The 14,180-nt window shown below is 43.0% G+C and overlaps 2 protein-coding genes across 2 annotated transcripts in view; both read left to right on the forward strand.

Moving 5' to 3' along the window:
* The window catches only part of C4PH6orf163 (chromosome 4p C6orf163 homolog), a 351,818-nt gene extending 351,469 nt beyond the window's left edge, over window positions 1-349 (forward strand). The window contains exon 5 of the mRNA XM_069605211.1: window positions 134-349. Within this exon, the coding sequence (XP_069461312.1) occupies window positions 134-349 (216 nt within the window). The remainder of the gene's footprint in view (window positions 1-133) is intronic.
* Window positions 138-14,180, forward strand: part of LOC138453476 (filaggrin-like) — a 481,467-nt gene continuing 467,424 nt past the window's right edge. The window contains exon 1 of the mRNA XM_069606371.1: window positions 138-336. The gene's annotated coding sequence lies outside the window, so the exon portion shown is untranslated. The remainder of the gene's footprint in view (window positions 337-14,180) is intronic.

Here is a 14,180-nt window from a genome sequence, read left to right on the forward strand (position 1 = left end):
AACTCAATGAAATATGTCACGAGTGCATAGCAATGCCACATGTCTTTACGCCTTCACATGCTACTTCCTCCAAAAATAAGACACCTATATGTGCTATTCTTCCATTGTAAGAACATGTATTATGTTGTTCAAGGTTGCTGTAAATAAAGCGGAGGAAAACATGCAACAGCTCATGCAGACGGAAGTGCAGAAAGCACAAGAAATGGCAAAGCTCGAGCACACCGTGGAAATGCAGTGCACGATGAAGACATTTGCTGAAGAGACCATCAGGATCGTGTCTGCTGTCAAGCGACAGCAAAAGAGAATAGCGCTCAAGGAACGACAAATAATGAAAAGGTATGTTCAGTAGTAATTGTTACATTATCATTGCCATAAACAAGAAATAACTTTCCAAGAAAGTAAAACCTATCAGTGCTGCACCTTACTTTTATTTACAGACATAATCACAAAGAATTATAATATAATATCTTCGGACCTTTGATTTGCTTCTGAGATTAAATCGCCATCTCACACTTCTAAATCCATGCAATGTCTTATGTGTGTAATCCTGTGGAGCAGTAGAGGATCTTCTCACTTTTATGCCACACAGTTTAGATGTAATTGATGCAAGCCAGCATCAGGGACTTTATTTGTCATATGCCTTTACTGTCTGATGAGACCGACTTTCACATGTTGGAGAGGTTTCAGTTTACATTGTCATTCCCAAAAGGTTTCTTCCAGGTAACCTCAGTCAGCCACTGTCAGTGTATTGCAGATACTTGAGACTTGTTAAACTAACAATCATTCTTGAGGTATGGCCATTGGCTATTCCTAGGTTACCCCCTCCAAAGACTCTTGTGCGTCATCTTAATTAGAAGGCCCAGCCTAGCCATTCTGCAATAGGTTCCGGTCTACATTACATCTATTGCAGGAAAGGTGATTCCTTCAACAAATCTACAATCTATATATCTTTCCATCCAAGAAATATGTGTAAACTCTTCTAATAGATGGGAACTCAATTTTCAACATTTAGTTTCTTTCGTACTCGTGTAAGTGTTAGTTTAACCTGAAGTACAACACTTAGCTCTGTTGTTACACTATCATTAATTCTTCTGATTGAGGGGCTTGGTGTCTGTTATCCTCACGGTCCTGAACTATAGGGGAATATCCAAAAGCTCCTTGAGAATGCTTGTTCATGGGATGCAGTGTACCTCTTCTAAAGAAAATGCCCTTGGGGTTTCATACAGCATTTGCTTGTAACATCCTTGAAAATAAAGGTAGGACAAACTCATATTCTTTGGAGTTTTACGTAAGTACTAACACCCCATTACTAAACCAAAAGGGATCTACGTTATAAACTTGCAGTGGATTTTAACGTTGCTGAAAAATGCAAAGCAGAAATTTTTTCGCATACCGAAAACTTCGCATGACCTTATCCCCTCTACCCACCATCCCTATACCCCTTCAAATTACACCCGAATACCCGCATTTACCTGCTTTTAGGACCCCACGTCAGGCCTCTCCCTGCAACGTCAGTTTCATCTCTCAATTATGGGTGGGAACTGAAGCCGAAGGTCTCTTTCTTTTCTTTCCTTTTTTTTCTTTATTGTCCCCCACTTTCTTATTGAAAGTGGGGGACACCCCTGCTGCCCCCGAACCCATAATGTCGAACAAGGGCAGTGGGGGACACCCCCGCAGACCCCTGTTCCCTTGTTCGGCATTTTCAAAATGTGTCATTTTTTATGAAGCCGAATGCGCATAAAAAGCACATTCAGCTTTGTTTTCTCGACATTTTCGGGGGTAAATGAACAAAAAGTGCAGAGCACTGCCAGGGCAGGGCCGTGCAGTGCAACACACACACACAAACCCCAATCCAATCAGCGGAAGCTGGGCATAGGCCTTCAATCCACATGCCCACCACAGATCTATGATGACAGCTGTCCCCTGCGTCAGCACTGCACTCCTCATCACCTTAGCACAGCCGGTGTTAGTCCCCAAATGGATGGACCCACTTGACCTGAAACACAAAGGGAATCATGTAAAGCTCTTGATGTCAACTGGTTGATGATTTTCACTAATCCAAGTCAATGCATGTACATATTTCCCCCAGACTGCCTTGCAGCTAGTACGTATTTTGGACACCACGTTCTGTTCGAATCACCCCATACCTTCAGCACAACATTGCATTTTCCCCCCTCCCACTGGCCACCATACCACTCTGCTCCTTTTATTCTCATTAATGGTCTTGTATGACACCAGGGAATGCTGTGCCATTCTTTATCCACACACTGCAGTTGACTGTGTTCACTTATTATCTGCTCACCCCTTTTTAGAGCCTCTTGTTGTATATTCTACTATCATCTTATTGCTTTCTCTGTTTTTTGCCATCCTGTCAATTTGCATATAATTATCTGCGTACACCTCTTCCCCTTCATCCACCCACTGAACAGAGACACTTGTTCCTTGAAATAGACCCATATTTTTGCAGAGGCATAGGTGCATTAGGCGCCCTGCTTCCTTATATATTACAGCCTAAGGCAGGAAAAGCTTGGGTACCCCCATTATGTGCGGGATGGGGGAGCAGAAGTAACATGTGCTGTTTGCTCTTTCACTTCCGACATGTAACATTTCTTCGTACCAGATGTTTCCAGATGATATAACCTGCCCTTTTTCAGTGTCATGATGGAATTCCTCTTTATTTAACACATTTCTTTTCCCCCTTTTTACACCAATATTTGAACGTATATCAGTTTTTTCTTTAAATAAAAAGCATAATAACCATTTAAATCCTACACTAATGCATGTTAATATTATCAAACTCCAAAAACCAAATATGTTCTGTCGTCTGTTTATAAAAACATTGTCCTACACATCACCCTCTCCTCCTTCACTTGTTGGTCTTCTATAAAACCATATTGTTGAGAAGAAAGTGATTGAAAGCTGATTTATACTCCCCATCACGTTGTGCTCTGCCACTCTTCTCAGGAGGAGCCAGTGCTATTGTCCCTGCGCACGTCGATGAGATGAGCCCTTCCTCAGCACCCTTCGATCCTTACAGCAATTGGTGTTGAGTATACCACAGTGTGTGGACCCATAAACCTGTCCTCCTTCCACTTCCTGATGTGTTTTTTTGCAAATACTCTGTCGCCAGGGTAAAGAGGTGCTGGTTACGGAAATTCCCTCCCCTGCTCGCTTTCTTGCCCAGTCCGAACTCTCGGTCTTGTCTACTGGCATACATGTGCAAGTGATTTAATAAGTTCTGTGAGATACATGTCAAATACCATTCCCCAATATGTTAGAAGAAGATTTAGCATCAGAAATTGTATGTGCCAGTGATATAGGTGCACGCACTCTCCGGCCAATAACAATCTCATGTGGAGTGAGATGATGATCTCCGCCAGGCGAATTTCGCAAAGCAAACAGTGCAAGAGGTAAGCAGTGCAACGAAGACTTACCAAACGTTTGTGTTAGTTTAGCCAAGTGCTCCTTTAGTAGACCATTCATTCTCTCAGCCAAACCGTTTGCTTTCGGGTGGTAAACTGTGCATAATTTATGCCGTATGCCCAGAAGGACAGTTAATTCCTTAATCAAATATTTTGCGAAATGCTGACCGTTGTCAGAGCAAATTTTGTCTGGGATCCCCCACCTTGGGAACTCCTCTATCACTACGAATTTTGCAGCTGAACAGGCATCATTATGGGCACAGGGACCATCCTCAATCCAACATGAAAATGGGCACACCACAGTAGGTATGTATCTATAAGAGGTACATCTGTCTTGCATATCGACATAGTCGATATGCAAGTGCCAGAAGGGCCCCTCTGGTCGCAGCAATATTCCTCATACCACTCTCAAAGTAGGACCTGGCAAACATTTCTGACAAATCACACAATTATGCACAAATTCAGACACTCTTTCGCATAAATTTGCCACAAACCAGTCCTTACATATCGCCGCAGCCACATGCTCTTTTTGATACATGGGTGGGGTAGTGAAGCTACTTACTCCAGGGCCACATTCAACAACTTTCTTGGCATCACCACTTTGTCTGTGCTGTCATGCTGAAAATTAAATCGGTTGGCGACAAAGAGCACCCTCTTTTCTTCCACAGCTCTTTCATCATTTGGTGTTTCTCCCTATAGTTCTATTATTTGCACTATCTGGGTTGCATTAAAGCTTTATGGCAGTGCATATTTTGCTTTGTTTATATCAATGCTACAAGGGGTAGTTGTTTTCTTCCTTGCAAGTGAACATCACATGTGTCCCTTCTGGCAGATATGCTGCTTCTTTTGCTGCTTTATCTGCTCTTTTGTTACCCAGAAAAATGAAATCTTGTCCTACTGTATGGGCCCTGCACTTTAGTTTTCCAATTATGCTGAGAGCGACAGCATTTCCAAAAATGTACTCAAATGTGCTGCATGTTGCACTGGTGTGCTATCACTTCTCTTGAGCCCTCTCCTTTCCCACCTTGCTAGTCCTGAATGTACCGTGGATGTTAGGTACGATGAGTCTGAAAATATATTAACTGCTTGCCCTTCTGACATGTTTAGTGCCTCAATTAAGGACACCAATTCTGCTGCTTGTGCAGAGTAGTGCTTTGGCAGTCGTGTTTTGGAGTACACTATCAACTCTCCTTCCTTATGTATTCCATGTTTGTGTCCCACTCCTGAACCAGAATGCCTTTGTCCAGAATATGGGTTGATACTGGAGCTCCTGCCAATAAACATCATGCCCTCCTCAATTATTTCTTCTTTTACCAGGGGGTTCCCTACATTCCTGTTCATGCACGCCACACAGTCATGTGTGTTATCTCCCTCCTCTATTTGTTCTGCACTGAATTCTGCTAGGTTAACCATTTTACACCTCACCACTTCTATTGCAGGGGTTGTTAGTATAATCTCATACCCTGGTGCTCTCTGAGTTGTTAATGTTGATTTGGAACTCTCTAGTACAGCGAACAATCCATGTTCCATGTACAAAATTACTGGGACCCCATCATTATTGTTGATGCTTTCTCTATTGAGAATGCAGCAGCAGCAAGTGCCTGCTCACATGGAAAGTGTCCCTGCTTCACTGGATCTAGTTATCCACTGTAAAAGGCCATTGGCTGGTGTGCCTGTCCTTTCTTTTGTGTTGGTTGTCATTACCTTAACGTCTGAATGGGAAAACAAGTGAAATTGCTCTATATAAGTGGGTGTAGCCAATACTGGTCCGTGTGCCAGTTCTTGTTTGAGTTCATCAAAATTTTAATTAATTTCCACTGTCCATTTTATGCTGCCTTTGTTTTTCTGAGCTTCCTTGAGTACCTGGAGAAGTGGCCTGTTGTCAATGGAGTAATCAAAAACCCATGCTCTGCAATAATTACATAGGCCTAGGAACTGTTGCATTTCTTTCACTGTCTTAGGTTGGGGCGTTTTATGTATTGCCTCAACTCTTCTTGGTGTTATTTTTCTCCTATCTGCTGAGACAATCTGTCTCAAGTAAACCACTTCTTTTTGACAATACTGCAATTCATTTTTGTCCACTTTGTACCCCTTGTCAGCCAGTAACGTTAGTAGCATCACTCAATCCTTCCTGCACTCATCTTCTGTTGTGCTGCACACTAAAAGGTCATCCTCGTACTGTATCACTGTATTTGCAACCTGCAGATTGCTCAAATCCATTTGTAGTACCCTGTTGAATATGCTGGGTCCCTCACTGTACCCTTGAGGCAATCTAGTGTGTTAAAATCTCATCCCGCAATACATAAACGCTGTGCGATACCTGGAGTCAAGATGCAAGGCAATTGAGAAGAAAGCATTAATCAAATCTACTACTTTGAATTAGCTTGCCTCTGCTGGGATACTGCAGAAAATTGTTGCAGGTTTCTTGGGACTAGTGGATATTCTGCTTCAATAATGTTATTAAGAGGGTGTAAATCTTGTATAAAATGCCATGCCCCTCCCTTTCATTTTTTATCGAATAGATCACTGTATTACATGGTGATGTAGACTCCTGTATTATATCTTGCCGCCATAGAGCATGCAGTGTCTCATATATGCCCTCGTCTGCTTCTCGGAAGAGGGGGTATTGCTTCACTTGTGGTAGGAGTGCTCCATCCTTTGTCTTGATGTGAACTGCCTCCGCCCCTTTGAATATTCCCACATCAGGGTCCTGTAGTCCATAAATTCTTTGGAAATTTTTCCAAATCCCCCTACATGTATTTTGGGTCTTTTTTCACCAGTTGTGCCATCTGGGGCACTGCTCTTTCCTTTATTTGTACCGGACAGGGTATGCTCAGCAGCAAGACTATCTGCCCCTCCTCTCCTTCTAGTGTACCGAACAATTCTCTGACTGTCATTCCTGTCAGTGTTAGTGTTGGGTCGATGCACAGTACTGATCTCTTCTCCATGTTATCATCATCTGTAGCAACGAGTATAACCATGTCTTTTCTCAATACTGCTTCTTCTTTCTTCTAGGTATAGCAGTGTGTGTGTGTGTGTGTGTGTGTGTATATATGTGCCTGGAGAGATGATGGAGGGGCACCTTGGTCTGAACAGGAATTCATTTGGCAGTTGAAACACCTTCCCTTCTATCCCTGGGATCCATCCTAGCAGTATCTGAACCCCATACAAAAACATCTGTGTGTGTGTGGCTATCCCTCTCAATGTGCTGTGTGCGTAGTATGCTTGTATCAACACTGCCACCCATACATCCCAGATGGGGTACACACCATCCCTTTTTCTGAAAAGGAAATTGTGGAGTTCAATTTGCTTAACAAATCTCAAATGTTAATGGGTGTATCTTTTGAATACAATAATTTTACATCCCTATTGTCAATGGTAAATCTTTTGTCGGATAAACCTCTTGGATGCCTCTTGAATGGTCCCTGAAAAGCCTTCCATGTCCAATTTTTTGTTGGATGATGGGAATCCCCCTTCCTTTATACAGGATCTAGTAGCTCAAGAATCTAATAGAAAGGAAAAGTCCCACTGTCCTATTTGAACTGCTAACTCAGGCTCCTCTTTGGGGTCTTCGGTTACTGCTAGGGCAGGACACACTCGCACTTCCCATGGGCACCACTATTGGGAAAGCGTATTGCATGAAGATGTTTAGGGATTTCCTCCCACTACTGTGACTCCTGTGTAATAAGGTGTTTTGCTTTTGCTTGGCCACGTGGGGGAATCTCAAACGTACGTTCCCCCAGGCCCTAACAAAACTAGTTATTGGACTTGGACAGGCAAGAAATCACACATAGACCACTAGTTATAGAAACATATATATGATATACAGTCAATTATACATAGACATAAAGCAAAATCATCACCGTTATTATAGTTGCAGAAGACACCTTAATCTCGGCCACCACAACACTGCTTAGTCCCAGAGGAGGTAGGCGGAGAGATCACTCATGCTAACAGGATCTGGAGCGGTGCATCCTCCCTCTCAGCGAAACTGCATCACCCGGGAGTCCAACAAGTCTATCTGCTTTCCCAAGAAGAATACCTCTTCTCTTTATGGGGGAAGTCCCTGCCGTTCTTGGTTATGACTGCCCTCGGACGAAGAGCAGATCACAAGCAGAAGGAGCAAAGAGTGGAATAAACCAGCTAGAAGTGGAAAAACCCAGCTTCCCTTCCTTGCATTAATTCCCAGTACACCTTATCACTGCACCTGCAGAGCACTCCGACTCCCTTTCTGGCTCTTTCTTCAGCAGACAATATAATAACTATTATCCACAGTTAGTCCATCTGACAAAAATATTTATGTGACCTTGCCTTCGCTGCAGAAATGCACGTTTACTGACAGAGCCCAGTAAAACGTAGGCTTTCATTATGATGATGGAAGTGAATGTCCAAAATGGCCGTGCACCAACGACATGTTGTTTTAGCTCGATTTTTGCATTAGCACTACACTCCACCCCTCGGACAATCAACTACCATAACCCAATGGGCAATTACCGGGTCATTATGGCCCCATCGGACCCGGTATTTGCCCGTTCCCGGGCACCGGTAAAAAATGCTCCCCATTCCCATTGAGGCCCATAGGGCTCAATGGGAATGGGGAGGCCGGATGCACTGGCACCATTCAGAATGGTGCTGGTTCATCCGACATGCTTTGCTCGCGCGTGCCGGTCTGCCCGCCAGGACCTGGCGGGCGAAAAGGCACCCGCGAGCCGAACTCGTAGTTTGCCAGTTCGTAACTATGGTACCGGCAAGCTTACCGGTACCGTAGATACCGGACCTGCAAACTTTTAATGAGGCCCATTCTCTCAATTAACCCTGAAGCATCAGAGTGATAAGGGACATGAAAGATCCATTCAATTAATTTTTCTGAACAAATGTCTAACAGCAATTTACCCTTTAAGTGGGATCTATTGTCACTTTGAATTTGTCAAGGAACTCCATAATGCACAGCTACTTCATCTAACAATTTGATCATATTCATTTGCGTAGCTTGCTTAAATGGTAACACCATTAAATAACCAGAATATGTGTCCACAATGGTACACGCATATTTGCTAACTCTGAAAGTCCCTCTGTTGCCCAACCTAAACCGCTCATTATGGGGCAAACTTCCGGGAGAGAAACATAGTGTTTATGTACTTAAGGTAAAAAGTACAATGTTGGTATAATGAGGTGAGATCTAATAAGAAATGCTCGTTCCGGATAACGAGCATTCCTTTTTAGATCTCATCCCGTTATACCAACAATGTACTTTTTACCTAAGAGATTATAACAGCAAAAACCTCTCCAGAGGAAGATGAGGAAGAGGATCGGGGAATAAGCACAGGAAGCAATCCAAACAAAAGACTGACCAGGTCGAGCATGAGAATTCTTAAGGGCAAGTCTTCCCTAAAGATTAATTTGTCTAACAGGGCATTTTCACAGAGTGAGGTTATACTACTTAACAAGGGACTTTCTTTTGCTCCTAGTAGGATGGCTGACATGATTGAATTTCAAATTGACCTTTAACAATTCACCAGAAAAGTTAAATTAATAATCAGGTAGTTATGTATCCATCGCTGGTGACTCAAGAACCCATTAGTGCTCTTACTATAGCTGATATAGAAAGTACACATTTGATGCTTTCTCTCACTACTGATACACCACAGACCAAAGAACAAATCTGACAAGATTTGGGAATTCATCAAAGGAATTTATAAATTCAGGAAGTGAAAGTGAGAAGTCCCCCAAAATGCAGTTATCTACTCCCAAAAAGAGTCAAATAGGACGCACCCCCAAAGGGAATGAGACCCAGATGAAGTGCTGGTGATAACAAAAACTTTTTCTAAAATAGGGTAAGCAAAATCTACTTTGCAAACTTTGAGAGCGCTCTGCCGAAAACATGTTACAGTTCAGTTTTAATACAGGATTACGTCACTCATGACGGCAAGGCCTAGGGGACACATGAAAAGTTGGGATTGGCTGCTAAGGGTTGGCATGTATAGGCTCCATATAGTCAGTGCTTGGTGATTGGCAGAGGTTCTTGTGGTGCTGTGATGTCGGGTCAATCGTTCAGCGGGGCTCATCAGGTTGGCATGCTGTACCGGACGGCTCTCAGAGTGATACATGTCGATTTATCTAGCATTTGCTAACATTTGCCCTTGTGGCCACACATACTCATTCATCTAATGACTACAAATTATTATGTCCTGCAAATCCTAAAAATTGTTAATCTAACATCAAAAGAAAAAACGAATAACTTCAGGTTATTTATCCCAGGTTAGAGGTTGGGGGTGCTTCAACTGCCTGGTGTTAGATCTATTGATGGACATGTTAACTACATGTTATTGCACCCTAAAATACATTGTTCGAGGGCTCACAGGTTGTAGATAAATGTTCGCCTTGGAATGTCCATCTGGTGCATCAAATGAGGGAACAGGATTGGGGTGTATATCACAGATAAGGGCCAAGTCACAAGAGGTATATATCATAGTGATAGTAGGTTTTACTGCAAAGGCTGGGGTCAGTTTATCTAAATACCTTTATGCAGTATCTCTTGGTCAACCTTAGCACGGTGGGCAGAGGGGAGGGCACTAGGGCCCGTTTAAGGTGCAGCCCTGTATTGCATGGGGAGACATGGGTTTCTTGAATAGATTCTTTTTATACAGGTTTTGGCACACATTTATCATAGTGCAATTATAATGGTCATAGTACGTGAATATCTATTAATTATCACACAATTCAATGCATGTATCTAAATTAAACTTAAAGAGGTAGCTTGTGTTCACATGTTCAGTTTTACATTTCTCATTAGCTTATGCATTGCGTCACTATTGTCTAATTCTATCACACACATAATATGTACCATAATATAATTCAATATATTTCATTTTATGCAACAAATTTTATCAGGCGTCATTGGCATTTATACATATCTCATAGAAAAGGGCTATGCAATGTAATTCATTATAATCCCTTTAATGCTCAAACTCAGAGAAGCAGTTCATGAACAAACCATTCCTGAATGTGTTGTTACAAGGGGATTTACTGAAACATATCGAAGCGTAGGCAAACACTTCATACTCAAGCGTCGCTATCAGTTGTCCAGGCATGTTCAAAGGATATGGGGGCAGTGTTCTTTATGGCCTGGGTCTGCATGTTTGGGGGCAGGTTTGTAAAGACAAATGACTTTCTGCAGCCAGGCCTTGAGCCGGGCCATGGATGGGTCAATGAGGTAAGACGGAAAGCAGAAGATACAGTGTGAAGTTTGTTTCATTTGCGCGGCTGGGCTCCCATGAGAACTGGATGGCTGCAGAGATGACAAAGGGGAGGAGGTGGGGGAGTAGCTCACTCACTGTGCGTGACTCAAGGGGGAGAGCTGCAGTCCTGTTATCTGGTTCCTTGAATGGGGCTGCCATTGTACAAAAACAAAATAGAGTTGGTGGGCACACAAGATGGATTCTTGATAGGGTGCAGTCTGGGCTGGCTATGAGGGCTACAGTTCACTGGTGGCATTCCTACACGGGTGCTCTGTAGCCGGGGCCCTATGCCCAAAGCAGCCATGCCAAAATACGACCAGGAAGTGTTAATGACTTGGAATGGATGGGGGGACATCGCGACCCCTCCTCCCACTCATTCCCCCCTTTTGTTACTTTAGTAATGAACATTCTAATTCCCCTAATCTCTTACGTTCTACCTCCTCGGCCACTTCCTCATCCCATGCGGGAGTTCCCTTTATTGGCATCCATGCTCTACACACTGCCCTGAGGATCTCCCCCCTCCTAGCATACTCATCCGGGGTGCAGGTCATATAAATGCACCCTCCATCTCCCCCCGGGACCACCCACACTCCCTTATACCACTCTAGTTCCTGTGGTTCTTTTATGGTTGTGTGATATAAATGATCTACTCTGTACCCTGTGTTGTATGTGGCGGTCATCCGATATTTGGGCTCTGAATTTTCTCTGGGTTGTACTTCTGCCTCGTGTTTTATTTGCACCACTCCATTTGCACGGCCCATTGTCACCATCAATAACGCACCATTGGTTACTGCATTAGCACAGCACATGAGGTCTAATTGGCACACACAAAAAATGAGAAGTAGAAAAACTATAATTCGTATACGCAATTTGACTGTCATTCCGAGCCAGGATGGTACCCAGGAAAAAATAATGTCAAAACAGGTGCTGGGCTGGGCCCCTCCTTTGTCCTTCATGTGCCCTCTCCAAGGTTGTTTACTGCCGCTATGACATGGGACAGGGTGCCGTTGTCCACGGCTTCAGAAGGTTTAAAAGTACAACATGCGCTCCCTATTTTTCAGCAAACACCTCCATCCATTGCTGTTAAAAGGTCTAGCACATACCTGTTCTGCATTGTCATTAGCTGCAAGGCTCTGAGTTCCACTCTGATGACATTAAACCCTTCTTCTGTGTCGTTGGCCAGTTGCATCAGCTCCAATCTGGTTATTTGAAGCCATTTTGCATTCACTCTTGCCTGAATGCTTGGAACAAGGGATGCGAAGAATGTCTCGACAGAGCTGAACAGCCAGAATCGATCAGGGATTTGTGCCAAAAGTTCTGAAGACTTGGTGGAGATATAGTTTGATGACCTTTTCTTTCGCTGCATCGTGCTTTGCAGGCTTTCCTCGGCCAGAACATACACAGGAGCTTCTTCTGTTGGTGCCGGAGATTTTCTGTCAGGTGCTACTGCTTGTGCTCTTCCTCCTTGGATATGGCTTTCAAGGATCACCATCAGGGCAGAGTGCAGCGTTGCCAGGGAGCACGTGCCCCTCCATGATTGCGGGAGGTGCAAGTATGCCTGTTTGCCACAAACCCAGTAGGTATCCATCATTGCTGCCGTTCCTTTTTTCATGTCTGGTATTATAAGAGTCTTGCTACAGTTTTAGTTTTCTCCCATATTCACCTTTCCTTCTCCACGAAAACATAGATCATAAGATATTTCTTTTTGCAACTTGAAGGGTTTCTCGAGTGCCGTGACCCAAGTGAGTCTTGCTATGTGTTCGGTCCATATCGGGGCGCATGTTCTTTGGACCCATGACAGCTTTTCCTCCGACAGTCCTCTTAATGCTTCACCTTTGCATCGTACTTGCTCGTTCTGCCACTTATTGTCTGAATATAATGTTCCTTTTATTATTAAAAAGGGCTCCTTGACACAGATCACTCCTTGCGGTCTGGATTAACATGTACGCTCATTCTGCAACAGTTCAAAAGAAACGGTGTGTGCTTGAAAAGTGTTTTTAATTCTGCATAGTGCGAGATGTAGGAGGCACTGTGCCTCTGAAAATGGAATTTCTTGTGGCAACAATACCTTAGGGTACCTGAGGCATGAGGTATAAGTGAACACACGTAACAGCTCTCGTTAGTTGTTTGTTTTGCAGTGTTGCTCATGTCTGCATACCATTTGTTTGACTGGTGTGAGTGCTGTGTATCATCAATTGTGTCAATGCTGAGTTTGTAATGTTCATCCCATTTTTCCCGTTCTGCCTCTCTCTTCTTCCTTCTATTACCAGCCGCCTTGTCACCTTGAGATACCTCATCTTTTCCCTTTTCTTCCCATTTTGTGCATAATCTAAAATATCTGTCAGCCATGTGTCTATCATAGCCAGCCTCCTTCCTCGTAGGTACACTATTCACTGATGAGTTTTTCGCAACTGGCACTGTAGTTTGGTATGGGTGATTCTGCACCCATGTGAGCTCTGAGGGTGTTCGATCATTCATAGAATAAACGTTAAATTAAGATTCATTAAATCGAGGGGGGAGTGGAGTGTCAGGTATGGTCATATTGTTAGTACCGTTATCAACATGTGACTCATTTTTGTGATTTCCGTGTGCCAAAATTAACTTAAATACGTCCCATATCAAGTGGGTTCCCTTCTCGATCAATGTTATACCTCCTCCCCCCTGGCTCATGGCAATAGAAATAAATGCAATGGCCCAATATAATACAAGCCCAAACATTGTTGAAAAGAATATCACTGCACAAACAAATAATACACATTTATATGTATAGCTAGGATAACTATTTATTCTTCTTCTAGTTCTATCTATTCTATTGTGATTATCTGTTGGGGCCCCCTCCATGGCCACTGTAGCTCCAATTAAATGAGATATAAATGTTTGTTAAGCATACATGTTATATTTACATTTTGGTTATTCATAACTTAACTTATTAGTCACACATGCCGCTCCTCGTGTTATACTCATAACGTAGTACATGTATACATTTTACATTCTTCCCTTCCACCTCACCACGTTACTGTTCATGAGGAGGAGGAATCGAAGAAGGTGACACTGTGTGTGAAGGTGAGTGGCTAAAATGAGAGTAAAATGAAAGAGAGAGAGAGAGAGAGAGAGAGAGAGAGAGAGAGAGAGAGAGCACAATATAGAATATCCACTATTCACACTATACATTTATATACTTTATCAGTGCTTCTACTTTTGATATATGCAAACATTTACATTAGTACACCTTTATCAACAGATTCTTCTAGTACACATTTTTATTTACTTCATTCAATTCATTTTCATGTAATTCTCTTTGGTTGTGTAACATGTTCACCTGTATCATTAATTTAATCTACACAATCCACACTTCTGTGTGACTTACGGACATCTGTCAGATGTATCCAATAACACAGGCCCTGTACTTTTACTGCAGTGGGTGTGCAGTATATTACCTTGTAGGGTCCATGGAACCTAGGCCCGTTCCACCTACGTACAAAATTCCTCACGTATACCATGTCACCTGTCATCAACTGGC

This window comes from Ambystoma mexicanum, chromosome 4p, assembly GCF_040938575.1.
Source record: "Ambystoma mexicanum isolate Mex_15411 chromosome 4p, UKY_AmexF1_1, whole genome shotgun sequence".
Lineage (NCBI taxonomy): Eukaryota > Metazoa > Chordata > Amphibia > Caudata > Ambystomatidae > Ambystoma > Ambystoma mexicanum.